The following is a 13,304-nucleotide window of genomic DNA, read 5'->3' as shown; positions in this document are numbered from 1 at the left end:
TAAATGGTGCGCCAAGTGTCAACAGTCTTCCGGGTCAAGCTCGATGGCCCAAAAGAAACTACGACATATGCCATGGTCAGACCGACGTGATTCCTATGAGGGGCATTAGCGTCCATTTGGTAGCTTCATTGGATTACTCAGGCAAAAGGGCGGAAGAAGCGGATCTGTAAATGAGAGTGACCGTACGAGCAATGTCCTATTGCGATGTAAAGCAAGTATGTTTTATCATTCTTAAAACTCGAGATTGGAACAACTGTTACGATGTTTAGCGATAAAAAGGAAACGTAGTAAGCGACGGACTTATAGTATTTTGGTAGCGTGTAATAGCTACCTTGTAAGAGACGCATGCCAGTAGTGTTAATGGTTGCCGTAGATTGACTTGCGTTTGTATGAGCTACCTTCCTTTTAACATAAACTTATCAAAGTTTTCATGCTGAATTTGGGCAACCCCAATTGTTTCCTTTGCGTCTGAGTTAGTCTTTGGGGCCTTCGTAGCGCTTTATGTTGATAGCGCGGCACGAATGCATCACCAACTAGGACTCGATGCCCTTGGTCGTCTGGTTTCCCAAGCACAAATGGAAATGGTGCGTCTCGGAATATCGCTATCGTAGATCCAGCTTTGGCATCTTCAGGTACCAAGGCGACCATACCCCTCTGAGTGATGCAAAAGCGGCGGCCAACGCAGTTTGTCAACATTGCACTATGCACTCTATGATTTGAATGAAGATTATCAATGGAGAAGTTAGCCGGAAGCAGATGCGATCGTGATAAGTTGTAGTTCGGTCCGGGCTGATACTGGTGCCACGAACGCATATTAAGCGTTTGCTTGCTGGGACGATCGACATTGAATCCGTCTAGATCTTCTGCTTGGTCAAGCAGTACCGAAAGCAAGCGAATCCAGGCTTTCCGTGCCTCGAGGCCGTCACGTGTCGTGTCCTGTCTGTATACTTCGAGATCCAACCTATGCGGCAAATCACTGCTGGAAGCTACCTTCTCTACGAGATCTAGCCATGACTCGTATACGTCTTCGATCTCAGCTGTGGCTGATGTGCTGTCTACTGTTTCTGGAGAAACATGACTAATTTCATCTATCAGTCCGCCCCTTAATATGAGGATTTCATCCCGCACTTGTATGTCCGCTGTGAGAACAACATCCGATTTGAACGGGGGCTCTTGGTCGGAGCCCATGTCCTCAATCGGTTTGAAAGGCAAACAGCGCCAGGCGTCCGCTGAGTTTGGTACCCAAGAAGGTAGACCATGCTTCCTCTCTGGATTTTGGCACGCTGAGAGTATATGTAATCCCCATTTTTGTCTCAACACCTCCTTAGTGGCCGTGATGTAGATATTGCGTACGTCGCTTCGATAATCAGGTACAAATCGAAATACGTTGGGATCAGCCAAGCCAATAACGGAAAACACCATGTCGCGCGCATCTGTTGCTTTGCACCCCCTCGCGTCTAGAAGGAGCGTGCCTAGACGTACCCAGTTGGAGCCACAACCTGTAGCAGTTCTGAGCTCTAGTAACTTCCACGGGTGGTAATCCCACGGTAGTGTCGCAGCAGCTTCTGAGGTGATCCCCTCGTTCATCGTAGGGTTGCCGTATCCCAGACCCTTCACGTATTTTACCATTAATAAAGCACGCTCTAGGATACCTATGTCGAAGACTTTTTCACCACATGAAAGTAGAACCTTGTCATGAAGGGCGATTTCTTGTCTGATCCACACTCGCTCGAACCAGGGTCTTCCGAAAAATGACGCCAGGGCTTTCCATTTGAGAGCGACCTCTGGCTCAGTAAGCGAAGGATAGTGGATTGCTTCTCCAGGAGCATCTTTAGGTGGCGCTCCAAGAATGGTCAACAAGTCGATTGCTGTGTGACTGGTATCTGACTCGTCGCCTAGCCAGACATGGACATTATGCGCTTTCTTGTATATGCGTCTCATGAGTGAAACCTGGCTGCTTCTCTCATCAACATCGCTTTGATTGATACACAGTTGGTCGATCCAAAGATACTTCTCCCAGACTGATATGCCATCCATGTAAAAGTTTCGGAGATGTCGTAGGGCTGAATCAAGGCTTTGCGTGATTGGAAGTTGATATCCGTCCAGATTGATGGTATGATCCTTGATTGGAGTACCCCAACAGTAAGACAATGCTGTGAAGGCGGACGCAGCTGGCTTCGAATGTTTGATGGCAGACACCTTGGGTTCGTCTAGGCTTATGATCTTGAGAGACGCCCGAATTGGATCGGTGAAGCTGATGTCGTAATACAGTTCTAGGATCCGAATCTGTGACTTGGTAGGTTCTAGAGTGGTGTACGGGTACGGTCCATTGATTGTGACAGGGTTAGACAGGGAGAGTGCATCCTTGGCAAGCGTAGCCTGTCGGGCATGCGGAGCTTCGGTGTCCGTCGTCGTGAGATTGGTTCGTACAGCACGAGCATGCTGGTCTTGACTGTCCACCCCTAGATGGTCCAATATCTTGTGGATAGCCTTGTCAATTCGACCCATGCGCTCGTGAAGATCATCAAGTGAACCCTCGATCCGGCCCATGCGGTCGTTCAATTCTTCGTATGGTGGCTTTTCAAAATAGTGAGACATGCTTTTGTGATAATCATATACAGGATAGCATAGGATGCTCGGTTCTGACGTAGCTGGGTTGTGAAAGGCACCATCGATCACAGAGGGCAAGTGCGGGCGGCCTCTCAGAGCGCAAGCGAATAGGATGACACTTATGTAAAACTAACAACCAATCATACCGTGCGAGCTCGTCAACAAGGCACTGGGTGCTTCGCTACCATCTTGAAGTACCAGATCGAAACGCTCTGTGCAGCGCACTACTTGGAGTACACACTCTAACTTACGCACTTTTGGTTCTATACTTGAGCCCTTCATCTACAATTTGTCGATTGTGGTTTTCTTTCACTACGGACATCAAAGTCCACTGACGTGAAATATCCGTCACTGTTAGCTGCATGAATTTGTTGCTTCTAGGCAAGGTTGATTCGTGGACGATGTGCTATTGGAGTCTGGCTATAGTTTGCCTGCAATTTTGACTCGCACCCCTAGAAATCTACTTACCACACACAATAGAACAGAAACTAGTCCACATCAAGGTCAAGACTCTAGAACTCCCAGGCGGACCTGCGTGAGTGACTTGTGAATGGTTATGAGTAGGACAGTCTGTTCATGGGGATGTGTGTGGAATACGAAGCAGCATATACCGGTCGTTCGGAGTTGCTTTACCGACCTTGGAATGCCAGATGAGCAAGCACTCTGAAGCAGAAACTTCCGCTATCTCGTGGACCGGTCGCTCTCTGGGTGTGGCGGTTAGTTCCATAACACACTTTTGGCCCGCGGTATTCCTTTGATACCGTGTATTACGACTCCAGACTCACCTTGAACCTATCTCACTGGCTGGAACAGGATCTCATCCCTCTCATCTTCCGTCAAAACCCTGGTCGGACCCTCCCCAGCACTGCGCCTCGCCATGCTCTCCCTCTCCCTTGATCTCCTCTGATGCCTCTCGTCAAAGATCTTCACCCCATTCTTCAAGTACCTAGATCCCTGCTTCTGCTTCTCTTCGTCCACCTCCCCATAGGTCTGACCAGTCCATTTGCCCTTCGTCTTCAAGTCTTCGTACTCCATCAATGCCGGCTCGTCTCGCTCTATGTCCAAACCCGGACGCCCGTAGAGCTGGTCAATGGTGTGCGTCGGAGTGTGATGTGCAAGCGGGTTTGTAGTCGATACAGCGGGAGGCGGCAAAGGTTTCGTGCGACCAGACTCCTTGTCCTTCTCTTCCTTCTTCTGCCGCCGACCCCAGAAGAACCATGCACCGATCGCGGCAAGGGCGACAATCGCAAGAGGAAGAGCAAGGAAGCCAAGCTTTCGGCTGCGAGATATGGTCGCGGAAGGCGCGGCGGTCTGCGGGATCGTCAGCAGTATCGAATCAACATGGGCAAGGACAAGCGATCACTCACCACCGTTGCAGTTGATACTGGAACACTTGCATTCCCTGTCGCATTCCCTAGTTTCGCCAAAAAATCGCTCATCTCCCAGCAATGACCATTGACCGTGAATCCGAAGCACCAATCATTCGGTCCGTCAATGTTCACGCCAGGTGCTTTGTATCCTGGATTAGGCTGTGCATGGGGGGAGGCAAGGGTTGTGATGAAAGCGGGAAAGGCTTTAGAGTATAGATCTAGCCATACCTGATATGGGACGCACTCTGCGTTGACGCGGAAGCCTTTGCAGGATTCTGAGGGGTTCTCGATAGACGCACCGCCGCTGGGATAGCTAGTGATCGCATATGACAGGGGAACCTCAGTCGTTGTAGTCGTGACCGGCTGGGAAAACACTATCGCGATAGTCGTCGAACTCGGGATAGTCGTCAAAGTCGAGCTGCTCTTGAGCCACCAACACGGTTCTGGGACGGACAGCGTTGGATCAGGCGGGGTGACAGGACCAAGGGCGGTGTTCGTAGTCAAAACACATGGTCCGGGGGTTAAGGCCATTTTGGATAGCGAGCTGTGCGACTCGCGGTGGAGCGTGAGAGATCGGCGGCGACGACACAGGAAAGAAAAGGGTTGTAGAGAATTAAAGCCGTTTTTTGAAGCGGGGTGCGTTCGCGAGGATACGTGACTGGTGAATGAGGAAGCCGTACTTACCTTCCCTTGTTTGGTAGCGAGATGAGGTGCAAACGCGCTGCTCACGCGATTGCAATAGGCAGACGCCTTGTATTTACGATTATTCCCTAATGTTGCTGTACCTCAGCGTCGTCAGCTTGATCCTCGCGCAGCAACCAACATTGGAAGCAATGCATCTGTTCGGGGCTCAAACATACATCAAGTTGAGACACCTATGATATCAAAATTCGACGTGAGCTCGACTCACGTTGAATCGAAAGCACCCAAAAGCGTTCACACCTGTCCGCTCTCCCAGCGACAGAACCCGTCCGTCTATCCCTCTTCAAGTCTTCGCCGAGAACAACCCATCTCAATCCTGCCCCCGAAAAAGATTCACCGCTCCAGACTGCCCTCTACACCCCCTTCCCCAACAGCCCACTTCCCGGTGCCCCACTCTCCCTATACTTCCGATACCCGCCCTTCCACGCTGTCTTCCCCTCACCCTCACCCTTGGTTGCCTTTTCCTTTCTCCCCATCTGCTGAATTCCCCGTTTAAACGGCGTCGTTATCGTGAAGTTCCTGCTTTAAAACCTTCTGCCCACCGATAACCTTAGGTTCCATATCGACAGACGAAGGCAGTCGCTGACGTTGTCCGCGGCTCCGCCACATTGTCCACCAAATGGCGAAGGCGACGATGCCGACGGCGGCGAGAGCGCAGGGAATGAGGATGGGGAGGATAGGAGTTTTGTGTTTGGGAGGCACGATTTCCGTGGGCATGGGGAGGGCGCAGTGGATGACTGCGGTGTGGCGGAGGCTGGTGGAAAGGGTAGAGACGGGGATGGGGGTGGGAGTGGGGATGAGAACGATGTTGGTGGTGATGAGAGTGCGGTTGGGAATGATGAAGTCGTGCTTGAAGAAGACGGCGGAGTGCTGGTTGAGGAGGCTAGTGCGGAAGCTGGAGTGGTCGGAACTGTTGCGCTGGGAAGATCTGATGGATCTGATACGAAAGGCAGGCAACAGATACCTCCCGGTGCTACCGTTCTTTGACACTCCTCGTACGATGATCGCTGTTGATCTGTCACTTGTTCAGCACAGTGTTTTTACGTTTGTCATTTGGAAATGCACATACTGAGCGGAGCGGTGTTGATAGAGCATGGAAGAGCGGGATCGCTCAGGGGAGGGTCGGCGCCCAGCTGAGGTGCTGCATTGGGAACTTCACTCGTAGTGATTATTGGCGTCATGGAAGTCTGAACCGGTTGTTCTGGCGTTGCGAGGGAAGGAATGCTGATTTGCAGACCTGCAGTACCGGTGGAGACTGACAGAGTATCTTGCGTTCCTTTGGAGGCATTTTCCGGTTGCGTATTGATGACAGTGATCCAAGTGGTCTGCAAGATAGTGTCTGTCACTGCTTTATGTTCAGCTCAAGACACGTAAAGACATGCAATGAAACGACTGGGTTACCTTGAGGAGAAGGAAGGATAACACCGAACACTGAGCGCCGGGAGACTCAGCAGAGCACGAGGGAAGGTATTTAGTATCAATGCTCACCGTCACTCCCACCTCTACTACCCAACGATACCTCCTCAGCGCTGACGACGCTCACGATCAACGTAGAAGGTAGTACAGCGACATCAATGGTGGTGGAGTACACCGCTGCCTCCATGAGCGAGATGATATTTGCTGCAGCCGCTCAGAGTGTATAAAGCGTCGGCTACAAGCCTTGAAATCAGGAGGGAGATGAGGATGACATGAAGGGGCATACAGCTTCAAGAAATCTAACATGCAAGATGACCAAGCTAGACGACGGAGCATAGCTTGCATCAAGCATGAGGGGTATCTACGGCTGGTGCCGAATGCTGGATGACCACACCTTCGGTGCAAACGCCGCTCGTATGCCGGCGCAATCGGGCACACCTATGTGACAGGAGAAACCCTTCCCGGCGAATCCGGAACCAAAAAGAGAAGTGTGATAATGATGATCATCAACCAACCACTGAGGCTGAGACCATACGAAAAAGGTTCACCCCAAGACTCGTCACGGAATGTGATAATGCGATGGGAGCACAGCGTTGCATGTTCTTCACATGAAAAAATAAAAATAAAACGTAGATCGGGGCTGTAATGAGAACAGTAAAAGTATTGAGTGGTGCCCGGAAGGCCGCCCGGAGCCCCGTGTCTTAAGCTGAGGCCGGAAGCAACAGTCCATAGTAGGCGATCTAAGACAGAATGCCTGGAAGTTACCGCAAGTATTTCGCATCGCGCGGCTGGCAGGAAGTTAGTGAAGCGCGGGATAAAGCAATTTAGTGGAATTGTGTCTGGGTCCAAAAGTGACCATCATTCATTGGGTATATTTCATGCTCAACTGACGCATCGATACTTGGCCATCGTCGCCCTTTGTGTCGAGTGCTAGCACCGCGACTCCCGCCGGTCCTTCTTCCTGAGCCGCTCGACTCCTGTCGTGTGTGGTTCGATGTCCCAACTTTTGCAATTGTTCTTTGTTGGCCACAGGGTACACTTCGCGCCATGGCTTACGCTAATTTATCCGATTCCATCACTATCTCACTTCGCCTTGTTCTTCGCAGATTCCGCCTCTCTCCTCGTCGCGTCCTCCAGTAGTGCTGTGTCGACGGCGCCACTAGGCAGGTGTACGTATCGGACGACGGAACCTCGAATGAACATGTCTTTCGTCGAGCACTGCGCATGGTCAGCGTTCAATGCCACATAATGTCATCGGCCGAGTTGGGCACCACAAGAAGATTGTGAGTGCATTGCATACCAGATGTGGCCATTTCAGCTCGTCTGTCGCCTCCGCATTGTCCAGCTTGATGTTCAGGTATTGATCCACGCTCTTCAACGTTCCGCGTATGCACACTTCGTTCTTGAGTTCGACCGTGATCTCAGAGTCTACAAGCGTCTTAAAGAAGCTGTACGCGATAATCATTAGCAATGTCCTTTTCTCTCGTGCCACGATCCTAAATGTTCTTGTTTGCGCCGTGTGCGTTATCGACCTTTGCAGGTCGCGTCTGGGTATATTGAAGTGCGAGTTGAGCTCGGCACCGCTAGACGTACCTGAAGAATAGCATTTTCGGGACCGAGGATTGCGATGGGCGCAAGGGCAATAGTAGCAGTGCTGACGTCGAAGCGGTTGTCAATGTCGCGAAGCTTGGGGCTCCGATTCGAGCTCAGACCGCGTGGGGTCGCGCCTGCCTTACCGAAGTTCCGCCGACATCACGTGTCATTGCCTCCCTTCATCTGCACCTCGACATGGGTCGTCCGAAGGCTACTCTGTGAACGAAGACAGTGTTTCTTATCGCTTTCCTAGCTGAGATAATCATCACTCGGATCACCAGTATGTACATGTTGTGCGAATAATTGATCTTTGAAATGCTTTTGTCTATCTTCTTCATCACTTCGTGGTCGGCATTACATACAAATCAATCTACAAGTCATATCTCATTTACAACTTCCCTCTTCTCGAGTCGACTGCATCCCTGAGCTTCTTGATTACTTGGCCTGGGTCAGCTGCCCCGAATACAGCGCTTCCTGCAACGATGACGTTGGCGCCGGCGTCTGCTGCCTGGTCAATAGTCTTCTCAGATAAGCCGCCGTCGACCTCAATGTGCATGTTGGGATATTTCTGGCGGAGCGCTGTAACCTTGGGAAGCTGATCAGCCATGAACGACTGGCCGCCGAAACCAGGCTCGACTGTCATGACAAGGACCATCTATCTGATTTTAGCCAAGTTGTTTCGTGAGATGTAGTGATACTAGGAAGCCAGCGGGTAGAAGAGTCATAGCATGTCAGGGAGGATGTCGGCTAGGCTTTGGATGTTTGGTGCACGTCGGAAGTATTCCCCTTTTGTAGGGGAAGAGGCGGGTAGTCGGGCGTTAAGGGTGCAATGTTTGCATGCTTAAGCGCTGGCTGACTGAACGGCCGTCTTCAGCCCTGCAAGCCAAGAATGACAGCCGCCTTCCAGACCATCCATATCATCCATATCCTGTATGGCGCCGGCTCTTCTTTCCCAGCAAGTGACAGAGGAGTAGTTGGAAAGGGTATCCACTTACGTCAGGTACTTCCTCCTTCACAGGGTTGTCCAGGATTTCCCAGAGCACATCGACAGGAGTCTTTGGCTTTATCGCGATGCCAGCCTGCAGTCCTTCGCTATGTATGAAGCTGATCAATTCCTTGGGCGAAGTCTTTGCGGAGGAGGTGCCAGAAGGCGAATCGGCGGCAGTCGAACCAACGGCGGCCTCGTAGTGGAAACAGTACAGATCACATCCGGCCTTCTTGAAGTCGCGGACCCACCGCTTGGGCTCGGCGATCATCATGTGGCAATCGAAGGTGCCGCGGCCATGAGCGGCAGCAGGACGGTCGACGTGAGTACGAATCTTGGTGACGACCGGGGCGCCGAAGGTCATGTTTGGGACGAAGTGGCCGTCCATGATGTCTACCTGGAACGCGTCAATGTCATTTCATGCAGGCGCAAGCTCTTGGAGACGAACATGAAGCCAATCGGCGCCCTGGTTAATGGTGTCAGAGCATGCTCTGCCCAGCTCTGCGAAGTCGGCGGATAGGATGGAAGGCGCGATGATGGCGGGCGGCGACATGACGGCGGCTCTGAGCGAAGGGGAAGCTGTATCGAAAACGGCAAATGACGTAGAAGGTCAATGGCGAGTGGACGATGTGGGAAACAGAAGTGTGATTATTCGGCCTGGCTGCGTGGTGTTGACATCGGGAGCTCGAGCGGCGTCACGCCGACCCCACTTCGGACTGCCCCGCGGCTGTCTGTTTCGAACCTCTTCATGCGCACCGCAAACACTCTGCTCATTCATCGTTCTGTTTCTGTCCCTGTTTCGCCGCCCCTTTGCGAGATAAGATCGGTGATTCAAACATAGGTCTTATTCTCAATCTCCAGGCTTACCGTCATCTGCTTTTGTGCCTCGTGTTGTGGCTGGGTGCAATACCGGAGACATTTCACGTGAGATCAGAAGCAGAACGCTGTCCAGCCTCGCCTCAGTCTTACAGGCGACTGAAAAACAATATTGCGAGCTGCGAACGCCTTCTCCATCGAGCCTATCGGCGACTATGCTGTGCTACGCCGTACAGCACGGCGATTGGGCCTGTCACGAGATTCGATCCTCGCGAGGTGGCCCAAAATAGCCACGACGGCGCTTAACAAACATCCGTCCAATCCGCCTTCGCCTGGCCGGCCAGTCATCCAGCCCCCAGAGGCGCCCACGTCCCAAAGCGTGAACACCCCGACGACTGCCCATGTTCGCGTGTACAGCGTCGTACAGCACGCTGGCCAACCACGCACGAGAAGATGCGGTCGCTATGTCGTGGCCGTCCTTGAGCCGCTATCGCCTCTCCACCCACATGGTGGCCGCTTTGCGAGTGGACGGTGGGGACCAGCATCGCGTTCTCGAACGCCACTACCTGCTGGCCAACATGTCTGTCGACGCGGGCGCGGCTACGTGCGAAATATACATACCATGGCTCGGCGCGCGCTCGCGGTGCTGTCGTTTCCTGGCATCTTATTCTCACTCCCCCCCGAGCTTTCTACCACGCCGCCGCTTCGTCGACCGAAGCGTTTCATTTCTATCACCGAGCTGTTGATCAGCCAGGGTTATCGCCCGTTAATTCCATCTGCATTCCTTTCCTGTTAATAGTTTATCTTTTGACCTCGCCAAAGACCCAAGCTCGGATTCCCAGTATACACATTCTTTAATTATAGCACGAGGCGGAGCTCACATCAGCCCAATATACAGTATGCCAGAGATACTCCCCACTGCAGCATACGCATCTGCAGCCATTGGCACTGCCAACTTCCCTCAATATCCTGTGTCTCCGCTGGACGAGAGACACACTCTTAATGTCGTCGATGACGAAGGCACCATCCCACGGTACTACTTCACGCCAAGGTTCTCCACCACTTCGACATATCAGCCTAGTGCCGACTCTCCTCAGAGTTGCCGAGACTTCGCTCTTCCAAAGGCACCTGCGCCCTTACTCGAGATGATGAAGCCGTCGCCAGTCCCGTCGCCCAGATACGCCTACCCCTCCTCGACGTACCCTGCATCGTACCGCGCAAGCAGTGCCGACAGCGACTTCGACTCTCTGTACGACGTCACAGACGACGAAGCAGAAGTACCCCTTCACGCATCTGCTTCGGTCAAGCAGATAGCGCGCACAAGTCGTAGTCGTTATCCTTCTCTCATCATCCCATCCCCTTCCGCTTGGCCGACAATAGAAAAGCTCAAGAGTGCAATGTCAGCGCACCCTCTCACACGCCATCTCAACTGCTCACCCCATCGAAGCAAGCCTTGTCACTGATCACGTCGCACAACCTCTCGGTGCCGGCTCGCTCGGCCGCACCTTCCCTGGACGGGAGCCTGACTTCGGAAGAGATGGACAAGTTAAGCTGCCCCTCGACGCCTGAGACTCACAAACGCGTAAGCATCAGCAGTGTCGACTCGTGGGCACCTGTACAGCTTGACGACCAAGCACTAGCAACCCTTCGTCACCTTTCTCGATCACGAGACTCGTCAAGAGGTTCATCACCGGAGCGGCAGCCATCACGTGGCAATGATGGAAGCGAAGGTGAGATGAGAGAGGTTCGCCCGATGCTCAACTTGAGGATTCCCTCAGGCATCAATCAAAATTCATCCGGTAACACACCAGTGTCGGCACTCTCAGTGCCTTCACCCGGTGGGTTCTTCTCATCACTCCAGCCTACTACTCGGCATACGTGGAGCTTGCCGAAACGCGATGAGTCGATTCCCAACACGTCGACGGCTGAGAAATTTTACTCACTTCCGTGGGCATTCCAGCGAATGACCCCTGCCCAGCATGCCATTATGCTAGCAGGCTCAACGCTCGATGGCTTCGATGATGGCCTACCGACCTCTAGGCCAGTTATGCTTGGTGAGGCCGAAGAAGCAGTGGAGGTCTCTGAGATCCACCCAGCCAAGACGATCTTCCAGTACAACGAGAACTACCACGTAGAACTTCAGAAGCTTTCCTCTGCAAATATCGAACGGACGGGTCATTGGCTAGAGGAACAAGAAGAATTGCAAGCTGCACTTCGAGATATGGACATCATCAGCTCCCCCCAGCCTCTCTGTCGGCATCCACAGCCGAGGCAACTCTATCGACAAGACAATCAAGAAGTCGGTGAAGTTCGCTGAAGAGCCACTCCAATCACCCAAGGAGGAGGAAGAACCGAAGAAGATCGTTACATACGTTCAGGGCTTTGAATTCCTTCGACAGCGGACACGAAGGATGGATGTCTACATCCATCGCCAGACCCGCGCAGAGGCCATGCATGTGCACCGGCGATGCAACCCCAGGTCGCATCGAGATCAGCTTCTGGGCAAGTTCGAACTCACCAACCCAGTACGACCAGCGCCCCCACGACCTGTGTCTGAATTTTATGTCAACGACCCGACCGTGCTGAAAGAACGCATCGCTCGTGCTCAGATGGAACGCCAGGCTCTCGACCAAATGCTGCCAATCTGCTGGGTCCTACAGGCACTCCGACAACTCAACGGCGGCAAACTGCTCAGCAAGCCCTCCGCTAAGATCGTCCGCCGGACAAGCATCCCTAAGATCCTCGACGTCGGCGGCGTGCCAACTAACGATTGGGCATGGGATGTAGCCTACGACTACCCATACGCGACGGTTACAACAGTCTACAGCGCCGGGCACAACCTCACCTGCAACGTCACTGGACCCTCCAACCACAAGCACACCACAGTGCCCAACCTCTGGACCCTGCCCTTCCCCAGCGGCCACTTTGACGTAGTCTCCGCCCGTACCCTCCACGAGCTCCTCAAAACCGACAAGCCATTAGGCCGCTCAATGGACGAGTACGACCTGTGCCTGAAGGAGTGCTTCCGATGCCTGAAGCCCGGCGGCATCCTCGAATTCGCACTGCTGGATGCAGACATCATCCATGCAGGGCGCCACGCCCAAGCTCTCGGCGTGGAGTTCGGCTTCAACCTCAAGACGCGCGGATACGACGCCGCGCCTACAAAGTCCTTCCTGCCGCGTCTCCGCAAGGCTGGCTTCCGCGACGTGCAAAGGATGTGGATGGTTCTTCCCATGGGCAAGACAGCAGCAAATTGGAAAGAGACGCTGCCTGTGCTTCCTTCTAAGGCAGCCACAGAGCGGAGTATCAGTCCTGAGGGCGAGGTCATAGAGACGGACGCGCCCGTGTGGGGCACGACTGTTGATGCGGCGATGATGACGGGGATTGTGGGGAGTTGGTACTGGGAGAAGTGGATGTTGAGGTTGCAAGTTGAGATGGGCAAAGAGCAGGAGAGGTTGTTGGAGGGGGTGGTGCAGGCGCTCGAGGAAGGAGCTGGGGCAGGTAGTGGATGGAGGTACTTGACGGGATTTGCGAGGAAGTAGAAGTCCTGCGCTGTGTATAGAGGGTGATCCGGTTTCAAATTGGCTCGATTCATGAGTTTTCGCGCTTTAGCATGGTGTTGGGGCTTCGGCTTTCTTGGGATCTTCGACATGGGTGGGAGGTTGATGGGAACGGACAGATTGGGATGGGTGAGGGTGATACCACGTCGCTATGGTTTTCTTTTGTTGATACTGGATCGTAGATAGTACACGGTAGCAATGAGAATGACATGCGAGCATGGGAAAACGTATCACTCTCCTTTCGATGTTGCC

General features: G+C 53.0%; 6 protein-coding genes across 6 annotated transcripts; 1 reads left to right on the top strand and 5 right to left on the bottom strand.

Moving 5' to 3' along the window:
- Positions 1-76: 76 nt before the first annotated feature.
- N0V89_011756 (uncharacterized protein) lies at positions 77-2,598 on the bottom strand (the record flags this gene model as incomplete). Its single annotated transcript, XM_056220483.1, has 2 exons — positions 77-93; positions 810-2,598. 2 exons carry the CDS (start codon positions 2,596-2,598, stop codon positions 77-79), a joined length of 1,806 nt encoding a protein of 601 aa, XP_056065786.1.
- Positions 2,599-3,402: 804 nt separating this feature from the next.
- N0V89_011755 (uncharacterized protein) lies at positions 3,403-4,511 on the bottom strand (the record flags this gene model as incomplete). The annotated part of the gene is made up of 2 exons (XM_056220482.1): positions 3,403-3,921; positions 3,978-4,511. 2 exons carry the CDS (start codon positions 4,509-4,511, stop codon positions 3,403-3,405), a joined length of 1,053 nt encoding a protein of 350 aa, XP_056065785.1.
- Positions 4,512-5,174: 663 nt separating this feature from the next.
- N0V89_011754 (uncharacterized protein) lies at positions 5,175-5,735 on the bottom strand (the record flags this gene model as incomplete). The annotated part of the gene is made up of 2 exons (XM_056220481.1): positions 5,175-5,600; positions 5,727-5,735. The coding sequence occupies 2 exons, from the start codon at positions 5,733-5,735 to the stop codon at positions 5,175-5,177; spliced, it is 435 nt and encodes a 144-aa protein (XP_056065784.1).
- A 1,446-nt stretch (positions 5,736-7,181) lies between these two features.
- LSM2 (U6 snRNA-associated Sm-like protein LSm2) lies at positions 7,182-7,563 on the bottom strand (the record flags this gene model as incomplete). The annotated part of the gene is made up of 2 exons (XM_056220480.1): positions 7,182-7,316; positions 7,399-7,563. 2 exons carry the CDS (start codon positions 7,561-7,563, stop codon positions 7,182-7,184), a joined length of 300 nt encoding a protein of 99 aa, XP_056065783.1.
- A 516-nt stretch (positions 7,564-8,079) lies between these two features.
- Positions 8,080-9,229, bottom strand: RPE1 (RIBULOSE-phosphate 3-epimerase; the record flags this gene model as incomplete). The annotated part of the gene is made up of 3 exons (XM_056220479.1): positions 8,080-8,346; positions 8,687-9,073; positions 9,125-9,229. 3 exons carry the CDS (start codon positions 9,227-9,229, stop codon positions 8,080-8,082), a joined length of 759 nt encoding a protein of 252 aa, XP_056065782.1.
- Positions 9,230-10,391: 1,162 nt separating this feature from the next.
- Positions 10,392-13,034, top strand: N0V89_011751 (uncharacterized protein; the record flags this gene model as incomplete). Its single annotated transcript, XM_056220478.1, is given in 3 exon segments — positions 10,392-10,769; positions 10,940-11,744; positions 11,764-13,034. 3 exon segments carry the CDS (start codon positions 10,392-10,394, stop codon positions 13,032-13,034), a joined length of 2,454 nt encoding a protein of 817 aa, XP_056065781.1.
- Between the last annotated feature and the right edge of the window lie 270 nt (positions 13,035-13,304).

Source organism: Didymosphaeria variabile (assembly GCF_027946475.1).
Source record: "Didymosphaeria variabile strain IMI 356815 chromosome Unknown scaffold_9, whole genome shotgun sequence".
In the NCBI taxonomy this organism is placed as follows: domain Eukaryota; kingdom Fungi; phylum Ascomycota; class Dothideomycetes; order Pleosporales; family Didymosphaeriaceae; genus Didymosphaeria; species Didymosphaeria variabile.
This window is presented reverse-complemented; position numbering and strand designations above follow the sequence as displayed.